The sequence below is a fragment of the Drosophila subpulchrella genome, chromosome X (genome assembly GCF_014743375.2).
Source record: "Drosophila subpulchrella strain 33 F10 #4 breed RU33 chromosome X, RU_Dsub_v1.1 Primary Assembly, whole genome shotgun sequence".
Taxonomy (NCBI): Eukaryota; Metazoa; Arthropoda; class Insecta; order Diptera; family Drosophilidae; genus Drosophila; species Drosophila subpulchrella.
This window is the reverse complement of record NC_050613.1, coordinates 25,468,088-25,480,435: the sequence shown is the minus strand read 5'-3', so window position 1 is coordinate 25,480,435 and position 12,348 is coordinate 25,468,088. Positions and strand designations below refer to the sequence as shown.

Here is a 12,348-nt window from a genome sequence, read left to right as displayed (position 1 = left end):
TCCACTTAAAAATCGGGATCCAATTACCCAAGTTATGGAATTTAGAAGTTAATTTTTGGGTTCCTATTCCGGAAACCATTGGAAATAGGGAAAAATCAAACATGAAAATGGGTTTCAATTTTGACCCTCTCTAAAAAGGTAAATTTTAATCCAGAATATTACAGAATTCAACCACAAACTCATAGAGGTATCCCACTTTAAAATCGGGATCCAATTACCGAAGTTATGGAATTTGGAAGTTCAGTTTTAGGTTCCCGTTCCAAAAACCATTGGAAATGCGGAAAAATCGAACATGAAAATAGGTTAAAATGTTGACCCTCTTTAAAAATGTAAATTTTAATGCCGAATATTAGAGAATTCAAGTACAAACTCATTGAGGCTTTCCACTTCAAAATCGGGATCGAATACCTGAAGTTATAAAATTTAGAAAAGCGGCTTTGGGTTCCCATTCTGTAGATACGGACAAGTCGAACATTTGAGATTTTAGTAATTCTTTTACAGAGAAGGAATTATTAATTATATCTATGGCTTATTTGTTTGGTAAGATGGAAGTTGGAGCTCAACTTTCTGACCCAATTTATTTATTGCTTTGTCTGACAGACATTTTCCTCTCTAAGTGGCTGCTAACTTCCTTGACTTTTTCTGGCCAATGATTAATTTTGGCCTCTGGACTTTTTCGGTAATATCTATCGCTGAGGACTTTAATAATCCACTGTACTTTTGGCCAACATCCTGCCCCCACTTTCCCAGCACCTCAACTCGAAAGTCTGTTGTCTGCTCGTTGAGCAAAGAATTTAATGCATTTTCAACAGCTCTCGCTCGGTTGGAGTTTGTATAGCCCTCTCTTTCTGCGACTTATCGGGCGGTCTCTTTCGGTGATTTCCCCGCTATTTCCCTGGCACTTTCCCCACGGACTTTCCTTTTGGCATAAAGTTCAAGTGCATTCAGCCAGCAGACTGTGGGCCGCACATTTTGATTAAAAGTTTGCCGAGTGAGAATCTGAAGAAAAGGAGTCGAGTCCTGCCGCCAAGAGAAAGAGATGCAGATGAGGAATGAGAAAGAGAGGGGGATAGTGGCCAGAGCGGAATGGCAGCAAGTCCATGCAAATCGCCGAAAAGTGCCCAAGACTTGTAGAGCATTTATTGCTTGTTATTTAAGATTTATGCACCCACACACACACATTCGCACACTAGCCCACCGACAGGCAAACAAATATTTAAATATCTTTGAGGCGACCAATTTCCAAGTGTCCCGCTTTTCCGCTTTTCCGACTTACCCGCCTCCCGCCTTCCGCTTTTCCGGCATCCTTTTGTGCAAGTTCGGCTGGCAGCTTTGACGACTCCAGCTCTGGTTCCGTGGAAAAACGAGGGGGCTGGTGTGAAAATGTGGAAAACGGCTAGACAAACGCCCCACAACTTTGTCTTGCGTTCGCCATCTCTTTCGCACCAACGCAGCCCGTCCCGCTCGCACATCTAAGCCCGGCTAGAAGGCCAATTTGTCCGCTCAAAACGGGCCTGATCAGTTGGCTATCTGACTTCTTAGCCATCTTAAATAAATATTTAAAAAGTAATAACTGAAGATATAAGTTCTTGTTCGTTTTCAAACCAAAAATGTTGACAAACTGATTTCAATTGAGCTTATGAAAGTTAAATATTACGTATATCTGATATTTCTATATGATATCTTAACAATCTCAAAAATAACTCAAGATATAAGATATATAATATTTAATATTATTTGTAAATTTATTGCTTTTGTATCACATATACATATATATTTTTATTATGTTTCTAGGTCTCGTTAAAGTAATCCCTTATCAAAGTTTTTCTTACTTCATAATATTAAATAATATTTTAAGACAAATAAGTCTGATGAAATAAATATTTTTATAAGGGGTCACAAAGAAATTGGTATTTAAAAAAAAAGTCGCTTTAATCTAAAGAACATTTAAAATTAGAGTATAGTAATTCCTCTTCTGATGATAAATATTGGCTAAAACTATTTTCAGCTACTTTATAAGCAGCTCTGATGGCAAAAAGCAGAAGGGTTGGGTAGATAGTCATTCCTTTTTGGGTGCAGAAAGTTTTGCCGGCACAAGATCAAGTTTAAATTTCGTTTTAATTTAATAAGACGTTCGCGTAAAACGAGAGCATGTCCTCTCCTTCCCGCCGTCTGTTGCTGTCTCTTTCTGCACACCCTCGCCTTGTTTCTGTCCCTGTCACACTTTGTTGCACAATAATTTATCGCGCTTAAATGGCGACAAAATGTTCACTCTTATTGCGTTCTTAACAAATTTATTTTGCGTACGTGTCAACGCGTCGTCTTCTTCAGTCTTCAGGGTGACAGTAGTCCCCTTACTTACCCCCTTTTCGCGCCGCCCATGGCCGACGCCCTTAACGCCCCCCTTTATTTGCAAGAGTGTTTGTGTGTTTGCCTTTGTTTGCTTAATTTATGGGATATAAATATTAGAGCGGGCTTATTTCAACTATTTAATTACTTCAGGTGTTGTGCGAACAGGGAGATGGATGTGGATGTGGATGCGGATGCGGATGTGGATGTGGATGTGGATGTGGATGAGGATGTGGATGCGAATGTGGATGCGAATGTGGATGTGGATGCGGATGTGGATGCGAATGTGGATGCAAATGTGGATGTGGATGTGGATGTGGGAAGATGGGGGCTATGCCATCTCAAGATAGTCCACACACATCCAAGATAGCAATGTAGTCAGGTAGTCATAGCGATACAAATTACACAGATTTCCCCAGATGTGAGCAATTAAAATCAACAGATTGTTTGTCTGCAAATTCGATTTATAGGCTTTACATATAAAGATAGTTGCTGAGATGTTGTACAGTTTTATCTCTCATGTACTATGTTAAAAACACTTTCAAAATAAACAAAACTTCAACATAGAGAAAATTTGTACGTTTTCATTTGAGTTGAAAATGTTCTTAAAAATGGAACGACATTTTTGAAATTGAAAATATTTTTATATTGCTCGAATCAAGTTGAATTGGCGGTATTTACATTGTCAAAAAGTTGATAAATAAACTCAATTTATCTTTTTTCTTCTCACCATATCGTTCTAGTATTGAGAACATTGATACCAAAATTTACATACACGGCTTTTAAGAACGAATGTTTTCAATTCAAGAACAATATACTTGAATATTTCTCTCTGTGAAGAAATACTTTAAAAATTAATGAGATCTTAAATTCAATTTCAGTAGATCTGATTAATTAATATGTTTTAATCTTAATAGCTTTTAGCATTATGTACAAGTTCTTAGAACAATGCTTATATGTTTTCTTATAGTGCAATTATGTTTTAGAGCTCGTGGGCATTAGAACACCTCCAAGGCAACTAATATCTGTGAGAACAAACAGCAGACATCTGCTGTGAAAGAGACTTGGAAGTTACCTTCTCCCACTTTTCCGCACTTTTCCACACTTTTGCCCACTTTCCACCCGATTATTTTCGCTTCCGTTTCGCCAGCGTTGCGGTCGCAAGTCAACAAGCTGAAACTGAAGCATAAATAGAGGCTAAAGCACTTTTACTTGTTTACGGCTAAAACAGAGGAGGCTTGGGGTATTTACCGGGAGTTTACCTGCAAATTTTCGCTTTTAATTGCAGGCAGCATCTAATGAGGCAGATATAGCTGCGTAAAAAGTGCGTAAAACCAAAAAGAGCGAAGAGCTTAAGCCGTCATTACCAGAGGGCCCTTAAAACAACCCTACCCCTCAATACCTGTCCGCCGAACCCAAGTGTTATAGTCAACTCCACTTCATTTAACTGTCCATCCAGTGATGACGAAAGAAAAATGTATATATTATATATAGCAAATAGGTAAAATGATTTATTATACTCGCAAGTTAGTACTTTTTGGTATTACCTTCAGTTATTTTGCAAGTTTTATTAATTTTACTATATCTTTCTCAGTTGGAATTGATTTATTTTAAAAGAATATAATTTTTCTTTACCGATAAAAATGACTTATTAAATAATACAAATTTATATTCTTTTTAAAATTTGATTGAACCATTTGGGATTGCAACTAGTTTTTAAAGAGTACCTTTTTTTATGCCTCATAAAATATAATATTCATGGGCCCAGATTATTTCATTTTGAATTCTATTAATACATTAGTCCATAATACAAATAGCAATGCATTCAAATTAAGTCTTATATGTGCTTTTTGAGTTTAAATACAATTTAGATGTTTTTACTCGTGTTTTATATATTTTTAAAGTAAATCAGGTATCGGTTTTGTAAGATATGAAACATATGTCCTCAAGCTGACCTCTGTAGCTAACCATTTTTGGCAGCGGAAAAGCCAACTTTTCAGCTCTGTTAACTGTCTCATAAACTGTCATCACCCCCCGCCCCTGCCCTTTCTACAGCCCCCCTTTCTCCGCCCTTTCTCCGCCTTTTTTCCTCCCCTTTCTCTTCAGCTTTTCCTCCCTTTCTACAAGTTTCTCTGAGTGGCGACGATTGCAGCTGACGTTTATTTGACTGCAGCTAAACGTGACGGGCGGTGGGCGGTGGGTTGGGTTTTGGGAGGGGGCGTGGCACTTGTCGCGCGTAATTACACACCCCTTCAGTCTCCCCCCAAACCCCCTCTTCTTGGCCTTGCTACACGCATAAAAGTCTTGGCTTGCAATAAAAGTTAATGCTGAGAAAACAGCGAGCGAAAGAACCAGAGAACCCAATTAGAAAGTGTTTGGTTAAAATACAAAAAAAAAAACATAAAACAGAAAAGAGAAAAGTAAGAGAAAGGCGGTGGGTGTTGTTTATAAAGTGCCAGCAACAATGCAGGAACCCCCTTGCTTTTTGGTTAAAGTTTAGGGCCAAAAGTTTTGCAGCCAAGCGGAAGCCGGTGAAAAATGAGTTTAGAGAAAAGTGTGAAAAACTAATTTTAAATTTATAATACACACTCGATTTTTTTCTTCAATTCAATCATCGCTAAAACATTTTTTTAAATGGTTTTCTTAGCTATAATTTTGACAAAATTGCATTGGGCCACGCCCCCCGTTTGTCATTACAATTTGTCTTTAAAATGCAATGCAAAAGTGCGGAGTGAAATGCGAAGGGAAAGAGGGAGAAAGCGAGACAGCCAACGAATTTGTAACAAATTGTTTGGCGTAAATCTTTTGGCCAGGCCACGCCCACAAATTGCAAGGGGTCGAAGGATTAGCAGCGGGACATTTTAATGCCAGACAGTCGGCGGGGTGGAGTTATTTCCAAAGGAAAAATCGTGGAAAAGCGAGGAAAACGGGTGGAAATGCGCTGGGCTGCCCCGAGTGCGTGACACATTTTTATGATCACCGGAGTCGTAGGTTCACAAAGTTTCGCTTCCGCTGCTCCACTTTGTCAATAGGAAAAGCAGTAGGGAGCCAACAAAGCAGATAGTTACACAACAAAAATTTAGTTACAATATTAAACAATAGAAGTAGGCAAAAAGAAGATTTAAAAATAATATTTTACAACCACATTTCCTCCGTTTGAACATCCTATTTTTGAAAAGTCTTATTTCTGGTATTAGTTATAGACAAGAATTTTATTTATTGTTGAGTTTAAAATATGTATAGCCAATGTATTTCCCCTTACACACCTGTAGTGTATATATATTTATTTTTTTCTGCACTGCTTTTACCTGCACTCACACTTGCACACTCGCACACAGACAGGGACACTTACACAGACGCAGCGCAGGATACGCATTCCATTGTTTTGCTTGGAGAAAGTTTTGCGCTGTCGGGGAATATTTATACAACTTGGCTTGTTTAACTTGCACTAATTAAGTTTGCCCTGCCACACTCGGATGCTCCCGTTGGGGACCCGGGGCCCCCGTGGCCCCCGTTTCCACGCTAATGTTCCGGGAGTTAATCGGGGGTATTGGGAGTGCGTTGTGGAGGGGGGGGGGATGAATCCTGGCCAGGGAGACAGGGAGACAGCCATAAAATACTCGTTGCCAAGTTTATGATGTCCAGAGACACTGGGAACTGGCATAGATCAACGGGGCGTCCGACTAAGCTGGAACCCACATAGACCTACAGTGGAAACTCCCCAAGACAAACCATAAACCTAAAACTTTTAATTAAAGCCAGCACCTCCTTGTTTTGGTTAATCTATTCTTTTCAATAACTTGGGGAATATATTTCAGACGATCTTTAATTTTTATCCAATTTCTACAACATTTATGGATATTCTAAAGAAATATTACTACACTGACAAAAAAAACGTAGTAAATCCAAATATTTCATATTCAACCCAAATATTTTTCGCTTTGATTTTCATCCATTGCGGTTTTTATTAAATTTAAATATGCGCATATTAACCTTTTTTTCCATATTAAATTTAAATATTTTCGGAATAGATTTTAATATTTTAAATATTTAAGTTAAATATAAGCCATATTTAAATTAAATACAATGCATATTTATATTTAATACAATGACTATTTGATTTAAAATTTGAATTAAATAGTACACGTGTTTAATATAAACAGAAACCATATTAAATTCTAAAATTTTAATAGTTAAATGAATAACCGACATATTAAAATTCAATATAAGTCGTATTAAGATTCAATACTAGACATATTTATTCAAAATATGCCAATTGTAATATTAAATATGATAGGAATTAAAATATTTTTGGTACACTTAAAAAAATTTGTACACAATTTTAATTTTTTATTTTTCGATTTTATTTAAACATTTCTTTTTCATAACGGCTTGCTGGAAGGTACATATAATACAGTTACACTTATATTTATTTTTCAGAGATCTGTATACAACACATTTATCATTACAGACTACATACACAGTTGTCAATTCATAAACGAAATTCAGTACTTAAAACAGTCTTAGAGTTTTACCAATCTTAAAAGCTAAACATTAATTAGTTTTGTAAGTTATCTGTGAAATAAATAGAAAGATAAAAAAGAAAATTGTAGATATCATTTTAAAAAGATCAATCAAAATATGAATTACCAATAGTCTCTGCTTTGGCTAAAGATTTGGACCTGAAAAAAATCAACAAAAGAGCACAAAAAAATAAATAAAAAGACAAAATCTGAATGTAGTCTGACTAAAATTATAAATTACCAATTCCGGCGCCCGCGAATCACCATATTTTGGCCATGCTTTCAAAAACTCAGCTTCATAGGTTTTATTTCATATTTTGATGACGAGATTCCAGTCTGAGATCTCCCTCATTAATTCCGTTTTGTCAGCCATGTATGTACAAATTTCGTCGAAATCTAGCAGAAGGAATCTCTAAGATTTTGTACAGTTTTATACGCTTCGTTCTGGAATTTGTATATTTGCGAGGAATGAAATAGAAAGAAGTTATTAATTATTATAAAACCTACTTTGCTGTATTCTTACTTTTAAAAATGTATTTATTTCTACGTTTTACTTACCCATGACTTTGCCAGGAACTGTAAACGCACGCTGTGTGTGGGTAGATGTGTTGCAGCAAATGTACATGTGTGTGTTCGCTAGGGCACGCTCAACTTTGTTGGCGACCAAGCAACGGTAAACGCACGCTGTGGTATATGTATGTGTGTGTAGCTGAACTTGAATGTACATATGTACATACGTTTCTGAGAAGCGAAAATTTTAATCCACTTAATAATTAATACAAACTTCACTTAAGTTCGATTTCTGTTTATCCACTATGTGCATATGTATGTATATGTATGCGTGTAACGGCGAGCGCCTATTTGTTATATTCTACGAAAACGCAGTACGGGTAAAATATTTTTGATAATTTTAATTTAACTTTTACACATATGCACATATTTAATTTTAGGCTATTTTCACTTTAACAAAGCTCCGACACGTCCTACTTCTTTGGGTGCAATTATGAAATGGCAAGCGCCGTGCTGTGTTGAAGAACGGAATCAATTGTACATATGTACATACATATGTATGGCCGAATACAGTTAAAAGAAAAAGACAAGCCGCGAGAAATATCCTTTTTGGCTTTGCATGTTGCTGCCCACATACACACTTATTTATTTAAAGAAACTTCACATGATTTTTTGATAGCGCGATCAATTTGAATTTTATATTTGTATGCCAACTTCACTTATGTAAAGGCCCGACACGTCCAACTTCTTCGGCTGCAACTTTTCAATGACACGCGTCGTTTAGTTATCAAGAAGAAGAGTCATTGATCAAAGCAAGCGCGAAAGAATGTGTGTAAAATAGAACAAAAAAAACCGCCAAAAATGATCTTAGCGCCTTCGTTTGTTTTCTGCCCATTTACATACATATGTATGTATGTCAATTTACTTTGATGTATATCAATTTGTTTTTAAAAATGTATAATGTTCGGTCTGAACAGATGTATATACATACATGAGTATACAGTTTATGAAATAAATCTTTTTGTAAAAGATTCAGCATAAAATTAAAATATTTATTTTAAATATTATAGTACTTAAAAACGGACATGGCAGAAACTAATATTTAAATATGAAACATATTTAAATGTGATAATACAAATAAAATACATTTTAATTAATTAATTTGTACGTAAATATAAAAGATATCTTCTTTAGGTGTTTTTATTTGATATAAACATTGAAAAACCCTTTCAAATTGTCACTTTCAATATTATTATTACAAACATTTTTATTTTAAATATTAAAAACTTTAAAATAAAATAATTTGAATACTCAAAATTAATATGAAACATTTTTAATTTAAATACGGATTTTTTTAATTCTGAAAATATTAACGATAAATATAATATTTTTTAAAATAAATATAAACATATTTAAATTAAATATGCTCTTCTTTGATTTAAATATTTTAGTATTAAACTATGCAATTTAATATGTTTCGTATTTAATACAATGTTTTTTGTATTAAATTTAAATACGAAATATGAAATTTTGGATTCAATATGCGGATATTTAAATGTACTATTCCATTTTTTTATCAGTGTAAATTTAATATACCTGAGAAAATGATTCCACCTTAATTTAATACTTTTTTCATAAAATAAATATTTTAGAAATATATCATTTATCGTATCATACTCTCTTCTATTTAACACTGATTATATTAAAGAATTTTATTGGGTCACCCCAAGATCAAATATTTATTTTGCTTGCCGAATAAAAGGTCCACCCTGATGAAGACAAACATATGTCCCCATCAAAGCCACACATATATCATCTTCTTAAAGCCCGATTCGCCTGCAGTTGTTCTAATTTAGTCATTCAAATGCACGACTTTCCCTGCTACCTCTTTCTTGTTAACCGAACCCTTGACAGGTCCACACCCTCTTCTTTCGCCCTATACCCTGTACATTTGTTTAGCCAGGGTGGATTAGTCCTTAAGTATTGGAGTGAAAAAATGTTCAGAATAAATGTTTTGAGAAAACTAGTTCTCATAGGTATTTTTACAAGATCTATCCATCAATTTTAGGAACTTCCAATTCGTTCAAATTGTGTATTTTCTATAATTTTAAGGGGTATTCTTAGCCCCAACAGTTTCCCTGGCCACATCCCTTTTTTGTGTGGCTTTCGGGGGGAGGGTCCTGCAACCAACTACTCGATAATTTATAGCACTTTTGCCTGCCGACACACACAACTCAAGTGCACAATTCGGGGGAGATGAACGGTCGGACGGACGGACAGACGAACGGACAGACGAACGGACAAACGGACGAGTCGAGCGGACAGACAATCACGCCCGACATTGGTACAGCGGCCATGCATTATGTATACGCCATGCGTGTCCAGTCAGGAGCCACCCCAAAACCCGGGGGCTGGCATCAAAATTTAATGTCTCTGGCAGCACAAATAGTTTTGGCCTGCCATTTTTAAGGCCCTCCCATTAAAATACTGGTTGACTATACATATATATCTGATGAGCCGAGAAACGACCTCTGTCTTGGACAATTGGTTCCGGTATCCGCTATCCAGGGAAACCCCATTGAGCCATTGACGCCCGCCCCTAAATCTTCTATGGATGGGTCAAGAGCTAAACTCTCAATGCGAATGCAATTAATCACAATGGAGGGTCCCGAAATGAGGTCTAATTGAGTGCAGTCATGTAAAGATTATTATCCCAGGGCGTGCTGTGCGAAATATCCTAGCAATAGGGTGGCGGAACCCTTAAAAATATATCAATTAAGTATGTAATAGAGGTATTTCGATTAGGCAACTAACTATTATTGTTGACCTGGCAGAATATTGGTGTAGTCTTATTATTAAATCTTAAATTAGCTGAGTTAAATGCAGTTGATGTGTTATCAGAAATCACTACGGAACTACGGAAATCATTTTTAAGTGACCTAAAGTATGCTATGAATTCTTTAGAGTTATAAATATATGTTGGTTGCATACTTTTAGACACCTAAAATTAATTATGCCGTTGTTTATATTTCAAAGGAAACTTTAATGTTTTTGAAGATATTTGATTGGAATTGATGGATAGATATATTTATATATATATAAAAATATATATTTATTTAATAGATTTGGAATAACTTTTAAATAAAAAAATAACCCTTAAAGATACCCCTTAAAGATAACCCTAAAAACAAAAACTAAATTCAAATTAAGGGACCTCTACTAACGACCATGGAACTTCCTTGGACTTTCCAGCTTACCGCAAGTGCCAGCACACGGACGTGTTCTGCAACGCCCCCACCGGAGCCGCCCCCGCGGAGGGCGCCCGCCTCGCCGGTCCCTGTGTGCCGAAGGAGAAGCGCTGCGACGGCTACTTGGACTGCCGCACCGGGCGGGACGAGGACGGCTGCAGCGGCGTGTCCTGTCGCCTGGACCAGTTCCGCTGCGCCAACGGACACAAGTGCATCGACGCCGCTCTGAAGTGCAACCATCGCGACGACTGTGGCGACAACTCCGACGAACAGGGATGCAGTAAGTACACCCAAGGGGACATGACTCTCCCATTAAAATTAGGAAAATGAAATCTGATGAAGCTTAAGGATGGTTTTTACAATTGCATACAGTTAAGCAGTTATCAGAAAGACTTTAAACATTCTTGGTTATACAGAAGCAAAAAAATTTCATTGACTGAAGAATCCGCTAAAAATAATACAAGTTAAAACTAAGCTATACAAATTTAAAATCTATTTAAAAAGCGAATATTTTGATTGACTGAAGAATAATATAAATTAAATCTAAGCTATAAAGATAGACAATATATTTTAAAAGCGAATAATTTGATTTACTGATTAATTCGCGCTGAATCCGCCAAAAATAATATAAATTAAAACTAAGCAATTAAGATAGATAATCTATTTTAAAAGCGAATAATTTGATTCACTGAAGAATTCGCGCTGAATGCGCCAAAAGTAATATAAATTAAAAATAAGCTATAAAGATAGATAATCTATTTTAAAAGCGAATAATTTGATTGACTGAAGAATTCGCGCAGAATCCGCTAAAAATAATATAAATTTAAACTAAGCTATAAAGATAGATAATCTGTTTTAAAAGCGAATAATTTTATTGACTGAAGAATTCGCGCTGAATCCGCTAAAAATAATATAAATTAAATCAAAGCTATAAAGATTGATAATCTATTTTAAAAGCAAATAATTTGATTGACTGAAGAATTCGCGCAGAATTCGCTAAAAAGAATATCAATTAAATCAAAGCTATAAAGATTGATAATCTACTTTAAAAGCAAATAATTTGATTGACTGAAGAATTCGCGCAGAGTCCGCTAAAAATAATATAAATTTAAACTAAGCTATAAAGATGGATAATCTATTTTAAAAGCGAATAATTTAATTGACTGAAGAATTCGCGCAGAAAAAATATATATTACCGATAAAAATATAACTGTACTAGTTATGCTAGGTCAGCTAGCTATCTCTTTTTGTTCTCTAATGAAACGTACACCTTACTGATACATTTCACCATGTCCTCTTTAGATTTCCCGCCCTGCCACCACGCCCAGTTCCGGTGCTCGAACGCCCGGTGCATCCCGTACAACTTCCACTGCGACGGATACCACGACTGCGCCGACAAGAGCGACGAGGCCAACTGCACGGCCATCGCATGTCCGGATAACAAGCACCTGTGCCCGCGAGGTGGCGCCAGCGGCACTCCCAAGTGCATCCTGAAGTCGCAGCTGTGCGATGGCAAGCGGGACTGCGAGGATGGGAGCGACGAAGAGACCAACTGCTGTGAGTATCCCCCAGGGGATTCCTTCCCAACATGCAACCTAAATTCAATACAAACCGAATACTATCGGGAAATTTTGAAATGCTTTGTATCTGGAAAGGGAGATCGGTTGAAAATCGTGTAAATTTGATATTTAGAATGGGGATGAGGTCCTCTTATGTCT

At 36.2% G+C, this 12,348-nt stretch overlaps 1 protein-coding gene across 3 annotated transcripts in view; it reads left to right on the top strand.

The window, feature by feature from the left end:
* LOC119555987 (low-density lipoprotein receptor-related protein 2) overlaps window positions 1-12,348 on the top strand; it is a 164,323-nt gene that overhangs the window by 136,851 nt on the left and 15,124 nt on the right. For all 3 annotated transcript variants that reach the window (XM_037867718.1, XM_037867714.1, XM_037867717.1), the window contains exons 5-6: window positions 10,635-10,910; window positions 11,933-12,187. In XM_037867718.1, coding sequence (XP_037723646.1) covers window positions 10,635-10,910; window positions 11,933-12,187 — 531 coding nt within the window. The remainder of the gene's footprint in view (window positions 1-10,634; window positions 10,911-11,932; window positions 12,188-12,348) is intronic.